Source organism: Fusarium phalaenopsidis (assembly GCF_050370095.1).
Source record: "Fusarium phalaenopsidis strain FUZ10S chromosome Unknown contig_32290, whole genome shotgun sequence".
Taxonomy (NCBI): Eukaryota; Fungi; Ascomycota; class Sordariomycetes; order Hypocreales; family Nectriaceae; genus Fusarium; species Fusarium phalaenopsidis.
Window position 1 is genome coordinate 558088 of NW_028145411.1, and position 21231 is coordinate 579318.

Genomic DNA, 21231 nt, shown 5'->3' on the forward strand with positions numbered 1-21231 from the left:
TTTAGCTGGGGTACGCGAGCTGAACGACTTGGCAACCATGCCCCGCGGCCTCGGCTCCGAGATTCAACTACCGGGAACGCCGGAGACGGTTTCCCAGACACTCTGTGACTCGTTTGGATTATGTAGATACTGGAGCATATCCCTCTACGATCACTTATTGTTTGGATGACATGGAAAGAATTACACCTGAGATTCACCCCTTCGCTATATCCTAACACCTTGATCTAGAACAGATCAACTGCGTGATGTTTCAGCCGGCCATGGATTCGGGCCCACCCTTGTTGCGGTAGTTCCGCACCTTAGCACCAAACCTTCATTGTACGCAAGCCTCATCAGCTCGCTTGGCTTTTCTCGGCTAGTGGCTTGCCAAAAGCCTGTCAATCGCGATTGACATATGACTAGTAACACGGTTATGCCAGGGCGCTGCTCCCTGCGTCAAACTAAGGCTTGCTGTGAACCGTCTACACGTGCGTCTACACGGAGGGTGGGTGAGGGTGCGAGATCGGTCACTTGTTGATTACCAAAAAACCGACGACGTGTACCCCAAAAGGCACGTGGACCCTCCTCACTAGGGGTAAACGGGAGTAATAAGAGACGCTCATACCTCGACCGTGCTTTCTGGACCTGATGACATCAAGGACAGCTCTTTTGTTTGCTGGGCCAAGAGACATCCTTCATGATGTCATCCGTTGACCAATACCTAGGGCATGTTGTCCCTCAGAGCTACAATGCTGGATTCATAGCTCTCAGTTACCTGGTCAGCCTTGTCGGGGCGGCATCGACACTCGAGCTGATCAACCGCCGGACCGGATCGAGAGGGCTCTTCAACCAGTATGTCAACATGCGGGAATACTTTGGTGCTAGGATGCTGATGCGATTAGCTTGCTCTTGGCCAGTTCAGCCATCACCATGGGCGGTATATCGATCTGGTGCATGGTGAGTGACTTATCACTATTGTGGCTTCCTATGTACTAACAATCCGTAGCATTTTATCGGCAACCGGGCCATTGACCTAGCGAACCACGAACGCGACTTGCAAGTAGCATACTCCAGTGGCTTTACTGCCGTCTCCTTTTTCGTCCCGATTATCGTTCTCCTGACCGCCTTTGTCGCTATTGGCGCGAATAATTATATCTCCTGGTGGAGAATCACGATCGGGAGTATTCTCTGTGGTGCTGCTATCTGTGGCATGCACTACCTCGGGAACTCGTCCATCAAGAATTACACATGTATATATCGGCCAGCATTCATCATTGGCGCGGCTATCATCGCCGTGTTCGCTAGCATTATTGCCCTGTCTCTGTTCTTCGTATTCCGAGGAGTATGGGCTCATTCGTGGTGGAAGCGATCCTTGTCAGCCTTTATTCTCGCCGGAGCAGTGTCAGGAATGCATTGGTGCGCCGTCGTCGGGACCCGATACCGGCTTGTCAATATACAGACCAAGAATAACGAACCCTCGAGGATTGCAACTGTCATTGTCGTCATCTGTCTGGTAAGTGTGTCCAAGCTCAAGGGCAAAATGTGGCTAATCTCTTTAGTCACTTGGTGCTTGTCTCATCCTTGCCGGCTCCGCCGTTCTTCGTGCCCGGAAGATGAAGAAGTCGGCCCTCCGAGCTCAGCAAATCACATTGGGCACTGCAATCTTTGATAAGCATGGGAGGATTCTGGTTGATCCTGATGGTATTATGCCTAGTGTGGCCATCACAGACTCGTTCTTGGAGAAGGTATGGGACTCTTTGGATCATTTCCACCACCGGCAGTTTGTCTAACACGAGAGGTACAGAATAGTAGGGAGGGTTTCAGCAACACACATCCCGTTTTCCACTGGCTTTTTCAGGCCTCACGAAACTGGAGCGGGATTTCCACTCTCTTGGACGGCATGAAGCACCATCTTCTCCAGCTACCGCACTCTGGTGGTGAAAAGAGTGGCATTCAATTGATCAACGAGCACGGCGAGATGATCAAAGATTACGACGCTATCTTCCGCGAACTTTTCTGCGTTGCTGCTCTGACCCTCTCCGAGCAGTTGGGTGAGCACATCACGTCAATGGGAGTTCTCTGGGATGACGTCCTGTCTACTGGAGCATACCGGGCGAGAGTTATGCCAAGACTCAGACGACCACGGAGTCCCATCTCAGACAGCGAAAGTACGGCCAAGGAAGAAGACCAGGCCGGTGTCGATGCGGCCGAAAAGGGGTTTCAGGGTTACCAAACAGAATGTGGGCGCGGATCACTGATGCTCTTGGTGCGTCAGGTTCATACAGGCCGTGACGCCGACAGGTTAACATCGGCCGGTTTCCGGTTCGCCGAACTGCATCAAGTGAGCAACTTGATCCAAGCCAGCATGCAGATCCAGTCTAGGGACTTTGAGAAAACACTACGGGGTCTGGCAACGTACGCCGGCCAGGACAAACGACAGTCCTCTGGATCGTACATCGGGTTGTTTGCCATCCGCGCCCGGGTGGATTCTCGTGGCTTTCAGGTGCTAGTTCACAAGGGGGCTAGGCATGTCCTCCCCTCCGAGCGTCTGCACATGGGAAGTATCGACAAGTGGCAAGTGGATTTCTTGAGACAATTTCAAGGGATGCCAGTTTCAAGTCTTGTCCCCAGGCTCTTTGACGACGACGTGGCTCCTGCATCCTCGAATGAAAAGGCCTTTGCCAGACAAATGGGGGAAACCATTAAATCTCTACGCAAGTCCATCAAAGATCCCTTATTTGAGCAGGCAGTGCTCTCCCCGACAGTCGTGCACCTACCAGGCCAGGAAAGCCAGGCCGAGGCGGCCATGATAACTTTGCGACTGGTGGTTCCTATTCACTCGGTCCTATCGAGCCACGACTGCGAATTTGTGCCTCTGAGCATCTTGAAGATGCACCAGGCCTCCGATGGCTGGCATCAAGAGTTTACCCGAGGCGTGCACCGCGAGTTCGGGTCTCTGGTCCAATCTCGTGCGAATACCAGTGAACAGGGCCGTCGATCGCGGGCATTCAACTTCTGGCCGTTTGCATCGTTGAAAACTTCTTCAAACAAACATGTGAAGAGAAACCCGATGATGGTACTGACGAAAAGCCCAAGCTTACCAGTGTCGGCACGATCTAGCTCAACCGTCAATCTATGCCCACCTAACGGCACCAACCGACCGAGATCAGTTGACACAGTGGATGAACTCAACAAGCCCAAGTCCCAGGATGACTGGCGAACGGCACCACCATCTTATGGAGGTATCCTGGTATTCAAGGAGGTGACAGTCAACATTGACAAGAGTGAAGGAGGCCGTGAAGATGGAAAAAGTCATGATACGATGGTTATTGAGACGTCAGATGGGCTTCACACAGCATCAATGTCAAGCATCGAGCTACAACCGATGACCAATATAGGTACGGATGCTCATATTGGGTCGCAGGATACTGGAAAGGTGGATGGGAACATGTCTAACACTGTGACATTTGTTGATATCTTGTTTGCGGAAGCAGCTGGGAGTGGTTTGTAGTTATTAGTAGAATAATAAGTGAAGGAAGCAACAGTCATCCGCACTGGCCGGAAGCATATTATTAATAATTTTCAGAGCCATTTACTTAACGTACTTGATAAGCAAGCGCCGCAGTCAAGCAAGCGCCGCACTAAACTGTGTACCCGTTGGCTCATGTGGGGCTATCGCCCCAGGCGAGCCAACCTAGCAAGCTAGGTTGGCCCGAAAACTGCGGGACAGGCCGAAAACCCCGGGACAGCCCCTCACCGTGACGCATCCGAATTTATATGAACTTCATACCTGAAAACACCAAAAAGAGCAACACAAGACAGTGCAATCCAGTGCATTCGCGTCCATCTTCATTATGAGTGCCGCAAATAACCTCAAGGCTGCGAGGGAAGTGATCGCATCACGTGCTAGATTCGCCAACCGGCCACATCGCGTTGCTGCCGGCGTCACCAAGCCAATCTCTGTCAGGGCCGCCACGGCTAAGCATAAGGCTTCTTCTTCTTCTGCAGTTGATCGCCTCATCAAGAAGCTCGAGAACCCTGATTCTGTGAGGCCGCCGGGCCGCCCGCGCCTCCTGACGAGCGAGGAAGAAGATGCCATTGTCGCCTTCGTCACCTGGATGGAAAAAGCCGGCTTTCCTGCCTCCAAGGCTGAGATTGAGGACGCCGCCAATACCCTTCGCCGCCGTAGGGACCCAGAAGCGAAGCCTATGGGCAAGTCATGGTACGTAACCTTCCGTGAGGATCATCCGGAGCTCCAGAAGACCTTCCTAAAGGCCGTCGACAAGTCTCGTGAGTCTTGGGAAGCAGGCGGCATCACCGACCTAAAGGAATGGTTTAAACGACTTACTGAGGCCATCAGGAGATTCAATATCCATGCCTCTGAATGCTGGAATGCCGACCAGGCCGGGATCCGAGTTGGCTGCTTGCGTGAGCGGATACAGTGCCTCGTCGTCCGCACAAGGAAGAAGACACGTACCCAGGTGCTCGACCCGTCAAACCGCGAGACCTGCTCTCTTATCGGTACGGGAAACGCGGTGGGCGACACGGTGCCACCATGGGCTATCTTCAAGACGTTCCCTACACTAGATTACGCCTATGTCGATGCCGATCCGCAGATATGCTTTGCTAAGTCAGAGACTGCCTTCTCTAACGGCGAGATTACCTTCGAGTGGGCGCAGGCGTTCAACCGACACAGCTGGGAGAAGTCTACGAGGGTGCAGAGCCGCGGGAAGCCTTTCGTAGAGTGGTTTGGTTGCGATGAATTCCTTCGTGATCCCATAAGGCAGTATATTTAATATAATATTCCTCCTACTTCTCATGATCTAGGTGAAGAGATCTAGCGACTTCTTATCCTTGATGGATTCATGGGATATGGCCTCTTTCCCTTCCGCGAGTATTGCCTCAAATTCTAGATTCTCGTGATTCCTTTGCCTCCTCATTCTACGCATTTTCTTTAGCCAATAGATATAGGAGTCTTCTAGCCGATGAAGAATACATATCAGAAGATTCTCTGCCGAGCTTTGCGCAAAGGCAATATCACCTTCTCGCGCCTTAACTTCGTGAAAGGACTATAGGCAAGTCAGTTAGTATCTGACGGGAAGACCTGCTAATTGAGGCGTGACTTTAGGAGATAATCGATGAAGGATTTACTAGAAAGAATATTATATTAGGATTCGAGAAATCTGGCATCTTTCCCCCTAACCCTGACCCCGCGGTAGCCTTCCTCCTTAGGCAGCAGATGAAGGCAAAGAAAGCAGTTAACCCTGCCTTTGCTTCCCTTCTTCCGTTAGATACATGTTTCCAACGCGCCTCTGATACCGCAAAACGCGTCACAGAGGAGTATCTCGATATCTTTTCCTCCCCAACGCGTGCGGGGCTGCAGGAAGTCCGCAAGGTCGTCATAGAAGCCGTTCTTCTCGAGGAGACAGTAACTATATATGTGGATGACCGGCGAAGTCGCATCGAGAAGAGATACAACCAGATGAAGAGGGGAAAGAGGGCCAAGCCCGTCGGTGACTTCACTCACAGTGTCAGTCTGCAGGATCTCCGTGACCAGCAAGCAGAAGTCATCGCCGCAGACCGTGAGAAGGAGAATCGGCGGCAGATTCGCTCTGTGCGCTCCGTACTCCTCAGGGAGATCGAGAGGCTCAAGGAAGAGTGGCGAGATAATAAGGAAGTCGTCGTTGACGGCGTGAAGAAGAAGCTACAGTTCAAGAAGTGGCTTAAACACACAGGGAAGAATAAGGACTATCTATCTATAGATACACAACGTTCTCAGATGACTCAACTTCTCAATGAAAAGACTGACGGGTTTATGATAGATACAGAGTTGCCGCAAGAAGTCAGAGACTCGATCCGTGAAGCAACGCACGCCGCGAAGCCCCTTAGCGCGATGGACTGGACCGCCCTCCCCGGCAGCGACGATACGGTCACCTTCAACCTCGAGCCGCCACGGCAGGCCGAAGAAGATGATGAAGACGATGAAGAAGAAGAAGAAGACCTTCCCTTGATCGAGATCACTACTCTTCACGAAGAGCGAGCAACCCCCCGTTGGCAGCGATCTTCGCCGCCGATGACCCCCTCATACGAGTCATCGCCCCCGCCGGAAGAGGCTTCAACACCGTGCCCTTCACGACCTCAACCACACACTTCAGCATTGGATCAGATCCTTGAGATCATCAGGAGGGAAAGAGAGGTTCAATCAGCCAGTCTGCCGCGTTCAATTGACGTTGATACACCTTAAAATACGTGAAGAGCCGTCCCTCAAGGCGGCAGGGCCTGGGTGCCGCAACAGCGGCCTCTATAGCTCAATCTTAGTCTTCAGGAACGTCATTCCCTTCAGCATCGCAAAAGGCATCACTTCTGCTTCTCTTGGGGCTTCAAATATCACTTTGGACGCCTTGTGAACATCAAAAGATCGGAAAGGGCGCAAATCACGGCTAAAATCGGGCTTCTCCGATGTCCCGGGGTTTTCAGCCTGTCCCGCAGTTTTCGGGCCAACCTAGCTTGCTAGGTTGGCTCGCCTGGGGCGATAGCCCCACATGAGCCAACGGGTAACTAAAAATCATTAAATCTCAAATTTTAAAAACTGCTACAAAATAGGTATAACGTACATGATAAGCGAGCGTCGCATTTTTCCTTACCTCTTTATAATATAACGTATATGATAAGCATGCGCCGCAGGCATGTAAGCGCCGCACCTAAACTGTGCACTAAAATCTAAAAATTTTAACCTTAATAAAAACCGCATTAAAATAGCTAGAAATCTAAAAAGTAAGTTTTTAGCTATTTAACTTATAAATAAATTATATATAATTTTTTTAAATTTTTAAAAAAATCCCCTTTATAGAGAAATAGCTAAATACATAGTGCAAATATACTTTTTCTTACTTAACGTACATAATAAGCTTATGTCCCAGACAAGTATGTGTCTCAAAAATCTTTACCCTTTATATTAGAAATCGCTATAAAAACACCATAAACCATTCAATTAATTAAAACTACTCACTATACTCTTCCCTAGACGTCTTAATCACTACCTGACAGGTTCTTATATTATGACTAGGCTTACCACAGACACTATAATGCCAAACCCCCGGTCGCGCTAACCTCCCTTGACTACCACTCCGCGACGATTCGGCCACTACCTGCGCATCAATATCCATTTGATCAATTGCCTGCCTTCCTTCCTCTACTGTTATTACCCCTCTTTTCTATAGTCTAGTCCTTTTTGCCCTCCGGCGCCGGCTTAGTATCTCATTTGCCTATTTAAGATCTTTGACCCTGGCCTCGAGTAAGGCAACCTTATGTATAACTATCTTTGTTCCCTTAGAAGAAGACCGTATAGCTTTTAGAATTGACTCTAGGGAGCTACTTTTATGCCTTTTAACTTGTGTCTCGAGGTATTCTAACTGAGATTGAGCCTTAAGCACGGTCTTTGGGGTCTTTAAGACCCAAGGGGTCAAGGGTTCAGCCACCTCCTCGGTAGGCATTGGAGTCCGTAGCTATATATTAAGCTTCGAGACCACACTTTCTGGGTCAAGAGGAATAAGCCTAGCTCCTCTAAAGGCTAACTTAATATTTTTTTCCGTTATAGTAGCCTAAAATGCGGCATAGAAGGCCAGAAAGAACTTAGTCTTTAAAACATAGGTTATAGAGCATCTAATTAGATGCTTTATTTCTTAACCATAAGCGCTTTTAAGCACGCTAAAGCACCTGACATCAAGGGGCTAAAGTAGATAAGATAAATAAGGCGGCATATAGAGCGTAATGATATTATTATCCTAGCAATATCTCTCAAAATTAATAAAATAATAACTTTCATAGCCATCAAGGATTAAGAGATAATAAGAACTAATTAATCGATTGGTTATATACTAGTCAAAGTGCTTTAGCCACTTTAGACTAGTCTCATTATCTATCTAGCCATTTTGGGTCGTCGTAATAGCCCAATCGCCCAGGAGGTTACTTTCTCGGTACTAGTTAGCGAGGTGATATTAGCCCGCACCGATAATAAACGGCGGGATTGCCTAGCCTTCTATATTAATCACTTAGATAACTATAATCCATTCCCGGTTTCTAGGCTGCATTAATTTTGGCTTTCTATGCCTATCTATGCCTATGACGACCATTCCGCTTTGAATTATACCCATTATAAAGCCAGTCTTATCAAAGTTATAGATATCTTCTAATTAGATATTATACTTCGCGATTATATTCGCCATAAGCGTAAACTAATTATAGATAATAGCTAGATCTTCGCACTTAGCTCTCTAGTAGTTATATTTCCGAAAAAAACGCGTCTTAAGGTCTAAGTGCCGCTTAATAAAGTTAGAAGCCCAGCGCTTACCGACGGGTAGTGCATCGCGGTCGGCGAGCAATCAATTAGCTATTTCTTTAATACCACATAGTCGCAGGGGAAATCCTCGCGAATCTAGGTTAAGAATAAACTAAATAATAATCTATTCCTCTAGATCAGATAGTTTATATGATTTAGGAATCCAATCGCGTCGAGATTACATGCCTTTCTGGCGGCGACCTAGCTTTTTAGGGTAGATATTATAGATTAATGCAGCGCATCGGATACGTAATTTTGGGTTATTTTAAAGCGCTTAAAGGGCAAGAAGTATATTACCCTCGCTATTAAATTTAGACATATTTAGTGGTTAAGAATTAATTGATTAAATAGAAGAGAGAGAGATTAAGGGATTTTTGGGACATATACTTATCTGGGACATAAGCTTATTATATACGTTATATAGTAAGTAATTTTTTTAAAAATCTATAAAAATAAAAATAGATTTCTTTATAAAAAATAGCCTAACTTTAAAATTATATCTAGTTTAAGCTTAATTTAAATTTCTTAGAATTTTTAAAGGAATTTTCTATTTTAGTAGGATTTATACTATAGGGTAAAAGTGCGGCGCATACTTGCCTGCGGCGCATGCTTATTATATACGTTATTATAATAAAAATAACGTACATGATAAGCATGCCGGACAGACAAGTATGCCAGATAAAAATCCCTTATCCTATATCCTCTCTATTTAATTAATTAATTCTTAACTACCCAGTATGTCATAGGCAAATAATAAGGCTAGAATCCTTCTTGCCCTTTAAGCCTATCGAAATAACCCAAAAAAAGTCTCCGACGTGCTGTAGAGCTCTATAAAGTCTATCATAGTACTCTCTTTGATTGAGAGAATGGCATTACTGCGCGCTGTGATTGGATCCCTAAGTCACGCAAGCTATCCGATCTAGAGGAATAGATCATTATTTAGTTCATTCTCGACCTAGATTCGCGAGGATTTCCCCCCCGGCTGCGTGGTATAAAAGAAATAGCTGATTAATTGCTTGCCGACCGCGACGCACTACTAGTCGGCGTGCGCTGGGCTTTAAACTTCGTTAAGCAATACCTAGAGCTTAAGATGTATTTTTTTTAGAGATATAATTACTAGAGAGCTAAGTGCGAAGACCTAATTATTATATATAACTAGTTTATACTTATGGCAAATATAATCGCAAAGTATAGTATCTAATTAGATAATATCTATAATATTAATAAGACTAGCTTTATAATAGGTATAATTTAGAGCAGAATGGTTATCATAGGCATAGATAAGCGTGGAAAGCTAAAATCAGTGTAGCCTAGAAACTAAGAATGGATTATGGTCATTTAGGCGATTAATGCGGATAGCTAAGCGATCCCGCTATTTATCATCGGTGCGGGCTAATATTACCTCGCTAACTAGTACCGAGAAAGCAACCTCCCGGGTGATTAGGCTATTGCGATGACCTAAAATGGCTGGACCAATAACGAGATCGGTCTCGAGTGGCTTAAGTACTTTGATCGGTATATAGCCAAGCGATTAAATAGTCGCTATCGTCTTCTAATCCTTGATAGCCACGAAAGTCACTACTCTATCGAATTTAAGAGATATTGCGAGGAGAATAAGATCATCTGGCTTTATATGCCGCCTTATTCGTCTTATCTACTTTAGCCCCTTAACGTCAGGTGCTTTAGGCTGCTTAAGAACGCTTACGGTTAAGAAATAAAGTATCTAATCAGATGCTCTATAACCCACGTTTCAAAGACTAAGTTCTTTCTGGCCTTTTATGCTATATTTTAGGCCATAATAATAAAAAAGAATATTAAGGTAGCCTTTAGAGGAGCCGGGCTTATTCCTCTTGACCCAGAAAGTATTATCTCGAAGCTTAATATATAGCTATGGACGCTAACGCCGGTTAAGGAGGGGGCTGAACCCTCTACCCATTGGGTCTTAAGGACCCCAAAGACCGTGCTTAAGGCCGGATCTTAGTCTAAATATCTTAAAAGACGAATTAGAAGGCATCAAAGCAGCTCCCCAGAGTTAATCCTTAAAGCCCTGAGGTCTCTTGAGAAGGGGACAAAGGCAGTTATGCATTAGGTTGCCTTACTAGCTGCTGAGAATAAAGACCTTCGGGAGGCAAATGAGATACTTAGTCGGCGCCGGAGGGCAAAAAGAACCCGGCTATAGAAAAGAGGGGTTATGACGGTAGAGGAAGGAAGGCAGGCAATTGATCAAATGGATGTTGATGCGCAGGTAGTGGCCGAATCGTCGCGGAGTGGTGGTTAAGGGAGGTCGGCGCGACCGGGGGTTCGGCATTGTGGTGTCTGCGGCAAGCCCGGCCATAATGCAAGGACCTGTTATGTGACGATCGTGTGTTTCCCAAGGGATAAACCAGTCATGCTGGGTTTATATTAGCAGAGAGTGCTAGGCATAGTCTAAGCAATAAGTGGTAAGTCACGTCTAGTAATATACTCAAAGGTATTAAGTATAACTAAGTTATATTAATAGCTAAGGTAGCTAATATATAAGGAAGTATAATAAGCGGGTTCTATATACTTAGGCTATTCCTTATATGATCACTATGTCTAATACTATGATTATAGTAATCACGAAGGTAATCACTAGTAACCACGGGGTAATCACCGTGATTACTTATGGTATTATAAGTAATCACGCTCTGATTAGTGGTTCCCTAGTGGGGCCTTCTTAGTTACATAACGGGTATTTTATCAGGTTATAACACGATATCCCTCCTCTATTGGTCTTATCCCCAAGGCCTTTAAAGTTAGCCTTTCTAAATTTCTCGTAGTTTATTAAACCTTCTTCCTTAAATATTCCCATAGTGCTAATAATATACCAAAAGTAAAATCATAGTCCGCTATACATTATTATTATTTATTTAAACTTATTAAAAAGATAGGTTTTAAAGTCATACCTTATTCGCATTATACTCAAAAGTAATTATAATATAAAATACTTAAGGGTATATCTTATTACTCTAAGTATATTCACCGGGGTTATTCTTATAATAGTTTAGGGGTATTAGTTTCTATTAGTCTATATGGTTTTTCGTCCTTACCTTCTTATTTTACTAACTTTCTATTAGTATCTTACCTCATAGCTAAGAAATACTATCTAGAGTTTAAGGAGGAAAAAGCCGAGAAGGAACTAATTACTTTATAGCAATAAATAAATAAAAGGCTTTCTTAATTAATATATCTCCGTCGTTAAAAGAAGCAGATTTATAAGCGGGGTATTAAAATAATACGACGGGGTCTAAACTCTCTAGACGAGTTAGAGGAGTTAGATCGCCGGGAGGCAAAGGCTATGGTCAAGGCCTAGTCTTTTAGGGCAATTAATATTATTAACTAGTTAATTATTCTTAACTTAGATATTAGTTTATCTTTCGCTATTATTAATAAAAATCCCGCAGGAGGCATTATGCACCAGTGAGGTATTCTAGGGGTTCCTATATGTTTTCTAAATCGGGGTAGTCCTTCTATTTAATGAAATATATTATTTTACTATTAGTTTTATTTATATCAAGGATGGCTTCTATAATATATTCTTCTAGTCCGTTAACTTCTATATCTAGTTCTTTATTTATTTTTACCTAAATAATGCCTTATATAAATTTAAGTAATAAAATATAAAAAATTAAATAGAGCTTAACCTTAAGTAATAAGTCTAGTTCATAGTTATATTTTAAGATTTTCTGCTTAATCTTATATAATATACATAATAAGCGAGTGCACCAGACAAGCGAGTATACCAAAAATCCCTTATCTAATATCATCACCATTTAATTAATTAATTCCTCATAACTAGAGATATCTCAATTAAATAAAGAAGCTAGATTACTTCTTGCACTTCAGGCCCTTTAAAATAACCTAGATTTAAAACTACAATAAACTACAAGGCTCTACTAGGTTAACTACTATGCCTTATATCATCGGCACAATAGCATATAATCTTAACGCGATACTATCCCGAAATCACACAAACTATTAGATCTAGAAGAATAGATTATTATTTAGTTTATTCTTAACCTAGATTCACAAGGATTTCCCCCCTGGCTATATGGTATAAAAGAAATAGCTAATTAATTGCTTGCCGACCGCGATATATTACTAGTTAGCATGCGCTAAGCTTTAAACTTTATTAAGTAATACCTAGACCTTAAGATATATTTTTTTCATAAATATAACTACTAGAGAGCTAAGTGCGAAGATCTAACTATTATCCGCGATTAGTTTCGGCTTATGGCGAATATAATCGCGAAGTATAGCATCTAATCAGATAATATCTATAACGTTAACGAGACTGGCTTTCTTATGGGCATGATTATAAGCGGAATGGTCGTCATAGGCATAGAAAGGCATAAAAAGCCAAAAGCAGTGCAGCCTAGAAACTAAGAATGGATTACGGTCATTTAGGCGATTAATGCGGAAGGCTAGCCAATCCCGCCGTTTATCATCGGTGCGGGCCAATATCATCTCGCCAACTAGTACCGAGAAAGCAACCTCCCGGGCGATTAGGCTATTGCGATGACCTAAAATGGCTGGACTGATAACGAGACCGGTCTCGAGTAGCTTAAGCACTTTAACCGGTGCATAACCAATCGATTAATTAGTATCTATCGTCTCTTAATCCTCAATGGCTATAAAAGTCACTACTTTATTAAATTTAAGAGATATTATAAGGAGAATAAGATTATTAGGCTTTATATACTACTTTATTCCTCTTATTTACTTTAGCCCCTTAATATTAGGTGCTTTAGCGTGCTTAAGAGTGCTTATAATTAAGAAATAAAGCATCTAATTAAATACTTTATAACCCACGTTTTAAAGACTAAGTTCTTTCTAGCCTTCTATGCCGCATTTTAAGCCACTATAATAAAATAAAATATTAAGGGGGCTTTTAGAGGAGCTAGGCTTATTCCTCTTAATGCAGAAAATATAATCTCAAAGCTTGATATGCAGCTATGTACGCCAACGCCGGTTGAGGAGGCAGCTAAACCGTCGACCCCTTGGGCCTCAAGGACCCCAAAGACCGTGCTTGAGGCTGGATCTCAGTCTAAATACCTCGAAAGACGAATTAGAAGGCATCAGAGTAGCTCCCTAGAGTCAATTTTAGAAGCTCTATAGTCTCTTATAAAGGGGATAAAGGCAGTTATATATCAGGTAGCCTTATTAACCGCTAAGAATAAAGACCTTCGAGAGGCAAATAAGATACTAAGCCAGCGCCAGAGGGCAAAAAGAACCTAACTATAGAAAAGAGGGGTAATAATAGTAGAAGAAGGAAGGCAAGTAATTAATTAGATAGATATTAATGCGTAGGTAGTGGCCGAATCGTTAAGAAGTAGTGGTCAAGGGAGGTCAATGCGACCGGGTATTCGGCGTTATAATATCTATAGTAAGCCTAGCTATAATGCAAAGACCTATTAGGTAGTAATTAAGATATTAAGGGAAGAGTATAGTAAGTAGTTTTAATTAATTAAATAGTTTATAGTATTTTTATAGTAATTTCTATCTTTAAGGTAGAGATTTTTAATACACTTACTTATCTAGTATACTTGCTTATTATATATATTAGTTTAATATATTTATAATTAAGTTTTTTATTTTATTATTTTATTTTAATATTTTTTATTATAAGGTAAATTATATCTCCCTCCGAGAAGATTAGTCCCTTAATTCTTTTCTTATTAGTATAATATATATAATAAGCAAGTATACTAAATAAGTAAGTGCATTAAAAATCTCTACCTTAAAGATAGAAATTACTATAAAAATACTATAAATTATTTAATTAATTAAAACTACTCGCTATACTCTTCCCCTAATATCTTAATCACTACCTAATAGGTCCTTATATTATAGCCGGGCTTACCGTAGATATTATAACGCCGAACACCCGGTCGCGCTAACCTCCCTTAACCACCACTTCTCAACGATTTAGCCACTACCTACGCATCAATATCTATCTAATTAATTACTTACCTTCCTTCCTCTATTATTATTACCCCTCTTTTTTATAGTTAGGTTCTTTTTGCCCTCCGGCGCTAGCTTAGTATCTCATTTGCCTCTTAAAGGTCTTTATTCTTAGCGGTCAATAAGGCTACCCAATGCATAACTACCTTTATCCCCTTTACAAGAGACTATAGAGCTTCTAAAATTGACTCTGGGGAGCTACTTTAATGCCTTCTAATTCGTCTTTCGAGGTATTCAGACTAAGATCCAGCCTTAAGCACGGTCTTTGGGGTCCTTAAGGCCCAAGGGGTCAACGGTTCAGCTGCCTCCTTAACCGGCGTTGGCGTACGTAGCTGCATATCAAGCTTTGAGATTATATTTTCCGCATTAAGAGGAATAAGCCTAGCTCCTCTAAAAGCCCCCTTAATATTTCATTCTATTATAGTAGCTTAAAATGCGGCGTAGAAGGCTAGAAAGAACTCGGTCTTTGAAACATAGGTTATAAAGCATCTAATTAGATACTTTATTTCTTAACTATAAGTACTCTTAAGCACGCTAAAGTACCTAACGTCAAGGGGCTAAAGTAGATAAGAGGAATAAGGTAGCATATAAAGCCTAATAATCTTATTCTCCTTATAATATCTCTTGAATTCAATAGAGTAGTGACTTTCGTGGCTATCGAGGATTAAGAGATAATAGATACTAATTAATCGATTAGTTATGCACTGGTTAAAGTGCTTAAGCCACTCGAGACCGGTCTCGTTATCGGTCTAGCCATTTTGGGTCATCGCAATAGCCCAATCGCCCGGGAGGTTGCTTTCTCGGTACTAGTTAGCGAGATAATATTGGCCCGCACTAATGATAAACGGCGGGATCGGCCAGCCTTCCGCATTGATCGCCTGAATGACCGTAATCTATTCTCGGTTTCCAGGCTGCACTGCTTTTAGCTTTTCACGCCTTTCTATGCCTATGACGACTATTCCGCTTATAATCATGCCCATAAGAAAGCCAGTCTCGTCAACGTTATAGATATCATCTAATTAGATACCATACTTCGCGATTATATTCGCTATAAGCTAAAACTAATCGCGGATAATAGTTAGATCTTCGCACTTAGCTCTCTAGTAGTTATATTTGCGAAAAAAACGCGTCTTAAGGTCTAGGTATCGCTTAATAAAGTTTAAAGCCTAGCGCACGCTAACTAATAACGCGTCGCGGTTAATAAGCAATTAATTAGCTATTTCTTTCATACTATATAGCTAGGGGGGAAATCCTCATAAATCTAAGTTAAGAATAAACTAAATAATAATCTATTCCTCTAGATCTAATAGTTTACGTAATTTTAGGATAATATCGCGTTAAGATTATATGCTATTATACCGATGACATAAGGCATAATAGTTAACCTAATAGAGCCTTATAGTTTATCATAGTTTTAAATCTAGGTTATTTTAAAGGGCCTAAAGTATAAGAAGTAATCTAGCTTCTTTATTTAATTAAGATATCTCTAGTTATGAGGAATTAATTAATTAAATAGTAATAATATTAGATAAGGGATTTTTAGTGCACTCGCTTGTCTAGTGCACTCGCTTATTATATATATTATATTATTATTCTATTTCTAATAAATTTAAGTTTTATTTTTATTTCTTTATATAAATTCCATAATTAATCGCTAGTAAGGATTGCCTTAGGGTTAATAATAGCATCTCGGGATTATTAGTAGATATCTAATATAAATCTAAAATTAGTATATATTAGTATAACCTTAGTGCTTTTATTAGTTACTATATTATAGGCTAGCTAAGCAGCTAGTAGCTTTTTAACCTAATTAGTTTATTTATAATTAATATAGCAACGAAGGTATTATTCTAGTATTTAGTTTATTCGTTCTGTTTATCTATCTATCTCCTTATAGTATATAGTAGAGAGTTTATAATTAATTCCTAAGTATTCTATAAGGCTTTACTAGAATTTTAATATAAATAGCGGTCCTTTATCTATAATAATCTTAAGTAGTAGCCCATATGTTTTAGTAATATAAAAATAAAAGAGATAGGCGAATTCTTTAGCTATTATTAATTCTCTATAGGGTATAAAATAGGAAAATTTCATAAGTCTATCCATGATAATAAGAATACTATTATAGAAGTTTCTAGTAGCTAGTTCTTTAGATAGTAGTAGTTTAGTGATAAAGTCTATAGTAATTAAGTCCTATAGTTATTATAAAACTAAGAGTAGTTATAGTTTTCTATATAGTTTATAGCGTCGTGCCTTAGTTTTTACGCAAAAGTCGCATTAATTAGCGATAATTAAAATAATTTTCTTTATATTAAGAAAAGTAAATATTATTTTAACTTATTCTAAGGTTTTATTAATTCCTTAGTGCCTATATAATAGGTATTTATATATTTCATATATAAGGTCATATTATAATTCCTATAATACTTATTATTTATCTATTTTCTCGCTATCTAGGAGGTATTTATTATATTCTAGGATTTCCATAAGTAGTAAATTACCTTATTTTACTATATAGGTTATTGTAATAATTTATTATATAAGGTTCCCTTTCTATATAAATTATAAGAGTTGTTTCTTTATCTTAGTTCTTCTTATATCTAGGTCGGGGCGTCGGCTAATAGCATCGGCTTTGCTATTCTCTATTCCTTTAACGTGGATAATAATATAGTTAAATTCTAAGAGGTATTTAGTATATTAGAGTTATTATCCGCTAAGTTCTTATATTTTTGCGAAGTAAGTAATATTCTTATAGTCCATATATACCTTAATCTAATATTAGCTTCTTAGAAAATAATACTTAAATTCTTTAAAGGCATTAATAATTGCGAGGAATTCTTTATTATAGATAGGGTAGTTTAGTTCTACTCTATATAGCTTATAGGAATAGAATACAATAGGGTATAAGAGTCCTTTATTATCTCGTTGCCTAATTTAGGCGCCTAGGGCGAAGTCTAAGGCATCGGTTTTAAGTTTAATTAGTCGAGATAGGTCAAATATCTTAAGCACTGGTTCGCTTAGGATGAGTTCCTTGATTTTATTAAAGGCGTCTTTAGCTTTATTCCTAAATATAAAGGTTTTATCTTTCTTCGTGAGTTCTATTAATAATATAGCTATTTGCCTAAAAGCTTTAAGGAATTTATGGTAGTAATTAGTAAATCTAAGGAAGGCTTATACTTCCTTAATATTAATAGGTTCTTTCTAGTCTTTCACCGCTAAGACCTTCTTAAGATCTATGCATATCTTATTATAAGAGATAATATATCCAAGGAATTCTACTTCTAAGGCATAGAATTTACTTTTCTTAGGTTCTATTAATAACTTAGCGTCTTATAGTATTTATAGTACCTTATAGACATATTCTATATATTCTTTTTCTATTTTAAAAAAGATAAAAATATTATCTAAGTAATATATAATAAATATATCTAGGTATTCTTATAGTATATTATTAATTATTTATTAAAATATAGTAGGTGCATTAATGAGTCCAAAGGGCATAATAAGGTACTTAAATAGCCCGTACTTAGTATAAAAAGCGGTTTTCTATTCATATCCTTCCTTAATCTAAATAAGGTTATAGGCTCCTTTAAGGTTAAGTGCTATGAAGTACTTCATGCCAAAAAGTCAGTCCTTTAACTTACTAATAAGAGGTAGCGGTATGCGATCTTTGACTATAATAGCATTAAGTATTCTAAAGTCGATATAAAGTTAGAGCTTTTTATTCTTCTTTAAGATAAACATAACGGGGTATCTAATAAATAACTTACTTTCCCTAATATATCCTTTCTATATTATATCTTTAATATATTCCTTTAATATTAATAATTATACTTTATTAAATAAGTAAAGTTTACTAAAGCTAGGTTACTTCTTATTAATAAACTTAATTTCTAGGTCATAGTATATATACTTAGGTAGGCCTATTTTGAGTTCTTCCGCGAAGAGTTTCTTATAGATATAATATTACTATAGGATATTCTTAAGTCGCTCTTCTTCTTCTAGGTTATCTTATAGTTTCTTTTATAGAGCTAGGTCTTTCTTAAGTTTATAAAACTATTATATAACTCGTGTGATTATCCTTTATCGCTATTACTTTTATCCTTTTTAATATTTATATTTTATCCCTATAGGTAAAGAGGTATCTTATATTTATCTCTACCTAACTTCTCTAGTTCCTTTAGTAAAAGTTTAAGATCTTATATTATATTCTAAGTCGTTATTTATTATAAAAGGTATCTTATTATTAAAAGAAAATACTTAGCTAGTCTTTTAATTAAAATATAAATTAAATCGTTATAACTATAGGTACCTAAGTATAAGATTATATTACTTATTTAGTATAATATTAAATAATATCTCTTAGTTCTTTCCTTTAATAAAAACTTTAAGGTAATTAATCTCGCTATTAATAATACCATTATTATAGTCAAAAGGGGTTCCTTCTAGGTTAATAACCAAGTAAGGCATCTATTTATACCTCTATAGCAGCCTAAGTCTATTCGCTGTTATTAGGTTAAAGTAGTTCTACTTAGCTCTATTATCTACTAAAGTATTTAACTATTCTCCTTTAACTTATACTTCTAGTTCTAGGTATTATTACTTATATACTCTAGTAGTAAAGTAGAGAGCCTTTTAGGGTAATATATTCCCTTATTTATCTACCTATCGCCCTATATTAGATAGGGTATCTAGTTTTTTAATATTACTAGAGCGTAGTTAATATAATTAAATTCATACTTACTATTTACATAGGCATCATAGTTATATATATCGTCCTAGCTATATAGCTAGTCCTAGTACTACTATTCTTATTTAGCTCCTAGGTCTTCTTTATTTCCCTAGCTAACTATTTTTTACTAATCCTCGATCTTATAAGTGATTTATTTCTTCTCCTAAGTAGCATAGTAAAATTTTAAAGAGTATCACGCATTTATAACGCCGATAGATTTATATTAATATACTACCTTATACCCTTCCGTTTTATACTATAAGTAAGGTTTATTATTTAGTTAATATAATAATAAGATAGAGAAGTAATCTTATCCTTACTTTTCCTCTTAGTAGGTTTTATACTAGTAATATTAATATAATATCTAAGAGATATTAGTATACTCTTAGTATATTAGGTATATCCTTATATTATCTTATGGATTAAAAGGTACTTCTAGATATTAAGGGTTTTTAGCTAATTCCCAGTGGTAGGCTTAAATATAGATTTCTTACTTATCCGCTATTTCTATATATTCTCATGCGGTCTAGATATATCTTTCCCTTAGGCTATTCTAGTACTTATTATTATTTTTATTATATAGTTAGGGATAATCTTTTTCTTCCTATAGTTCTTTATTACTTTTCCGGGGCTTCTTAGAGCGCTCCTAGTATAGTTCTTTCTATAATTTCTAAGCCTTATACTTAAACTTAGTTTAATTAATATTACTACTACTTATTTTAGCGATCTAATTATTACATAGTAATTTACTATATCGGTCTATTTTTTATTATTTATAGATTTTATTATACTCCTATAATGCCTTAATCTAGTATTAAGGGCATAAGGTATGGTTATACCGCGCGGGGTTATCTTATTAGCAGTCCCTTTAGTGGACTATGGCGGGCACTAAAAGTTATTCCTTTTCTTTATATCTTATAATCCATTTCTTATAGTTAAATCCTTCTGCGGCGGCCTCTTAGAAGTCAGTTTATTTACTCAAGGGTTATTATGCTAAAGGGGATATTATAGGTTCTTCGGTTTTAAGTTCGGCGCGTCTAGTTACGGCGATAATACGCTATGGCATTAGGTTGCCTAGTTATTATCTTCCCTTATTAGGTTCTAGGAGCGGTTTCTATCCCATATGTTCTATAATATGCGAGCGGCTAGTTTTCTAAGGTTTAACTAGTTTATAGAGTCATTCCTTTATGATATTATTAATTATATAGTTGCCTTCCGCCTATTTTTCTAAGAGGTATACTTAGCTATATAGCATATCTAGCTTATCTAGTTAAATGCCGGTTTTATTATATCCTTATCGAGCTATTCTAAGTATTTTAACGGTATAAATAGCTATCTAAGGTTTAATATCTACCTAGGTAGATCTTACCTATTTCTTACCTTCTAGGAGGGGCTATTATAGCTTAGGTTAATAGCGCCCTTCCTTTATATCTCGCTACTTCTTTTAATATTTATTTACCTTATAGCCCTTCTTATAGTAATAGTAATATTTAATATCCTTACTATCTTTTTAGGCTACTCTAAGTTCCATAGGTCCTATATAGGTCCTATAGGAGGTATTACCCCTAGTTTATTCTCGCCTTTAAGATTAATTAGTATTATTCTTATTGCCTTAAATTTATCCTTTATTAGATTTCTCTATGCATTATTTAAACTATTAGTTATTAATCTTAATAGTTATATTAATATAGTCCTAGAAGTTATTAGGTTTTTCTATTTTATAGAGTTTATCCTTAACCTTATCTTTAAGTCCTTTATAGAAAGTAATCTAAAAGGTACTTATCCCTTAATTAAGGAATAAAGTAATTTATATAAACTTAGCTATATAGGTCAAAGTGGCCTTTATCTATTATAGGTTCTTAAGTTTTTACGTAGCTTATTATTCTTTATTAATAGTTCTAAAGTTAACGTACATAATAAGCGAGCGCCGCAGACAAGCGAGCGCCGCACTTTTCTTAACCCTCTTTAGTAAGATCACAATAAAAACATAATAAATTAATTAATTAATTGAAACTACTCGCTATACTCTTCCCCGGAGGTCTCAATCACTACTTGACATGTTCTAGCATTATAACCGGGCTTGCCGCATACTCTATAGTGCCGAACTCCCGGTCGCGCCGACCTTCCTTGACCACCACTTCTCGACGATTTAGCTACTACCTGCGCATTAATATCCATCTAATTAATTGCTTACCTT

General features: G+C 38.9%; 1 protein-coding gene across 1 annotated transcript; it reads left to right on the forward strand.

Moving 5' to 3' along the window:
- Positions 1-679: 679 nt before the first annotated feature.
- On the forward strand, positions 680-6223 carry LRP88_04343 (uncharacterized protein; the record flags this gene model as incomplete). Its single annotated transcript, XM_083240917.1, has 9 exons — positions 680-831; positions 882-936; positions 986-1321; positions 1539-1724; positions 1784-3009; positions 3076-3377; positions 3787-4749; positions 5199-5750; positions 5802-6223. The coding sequence occupies 9 exons, from the start codon at positions 680-682 to the stop codon at positions 6221-6223; spliced, it is 4194 nt and encodes a 1397-aa protein (XP_083103447.1).
- Positions 6224-21231: the final 15008 nt, after the last annotated feature.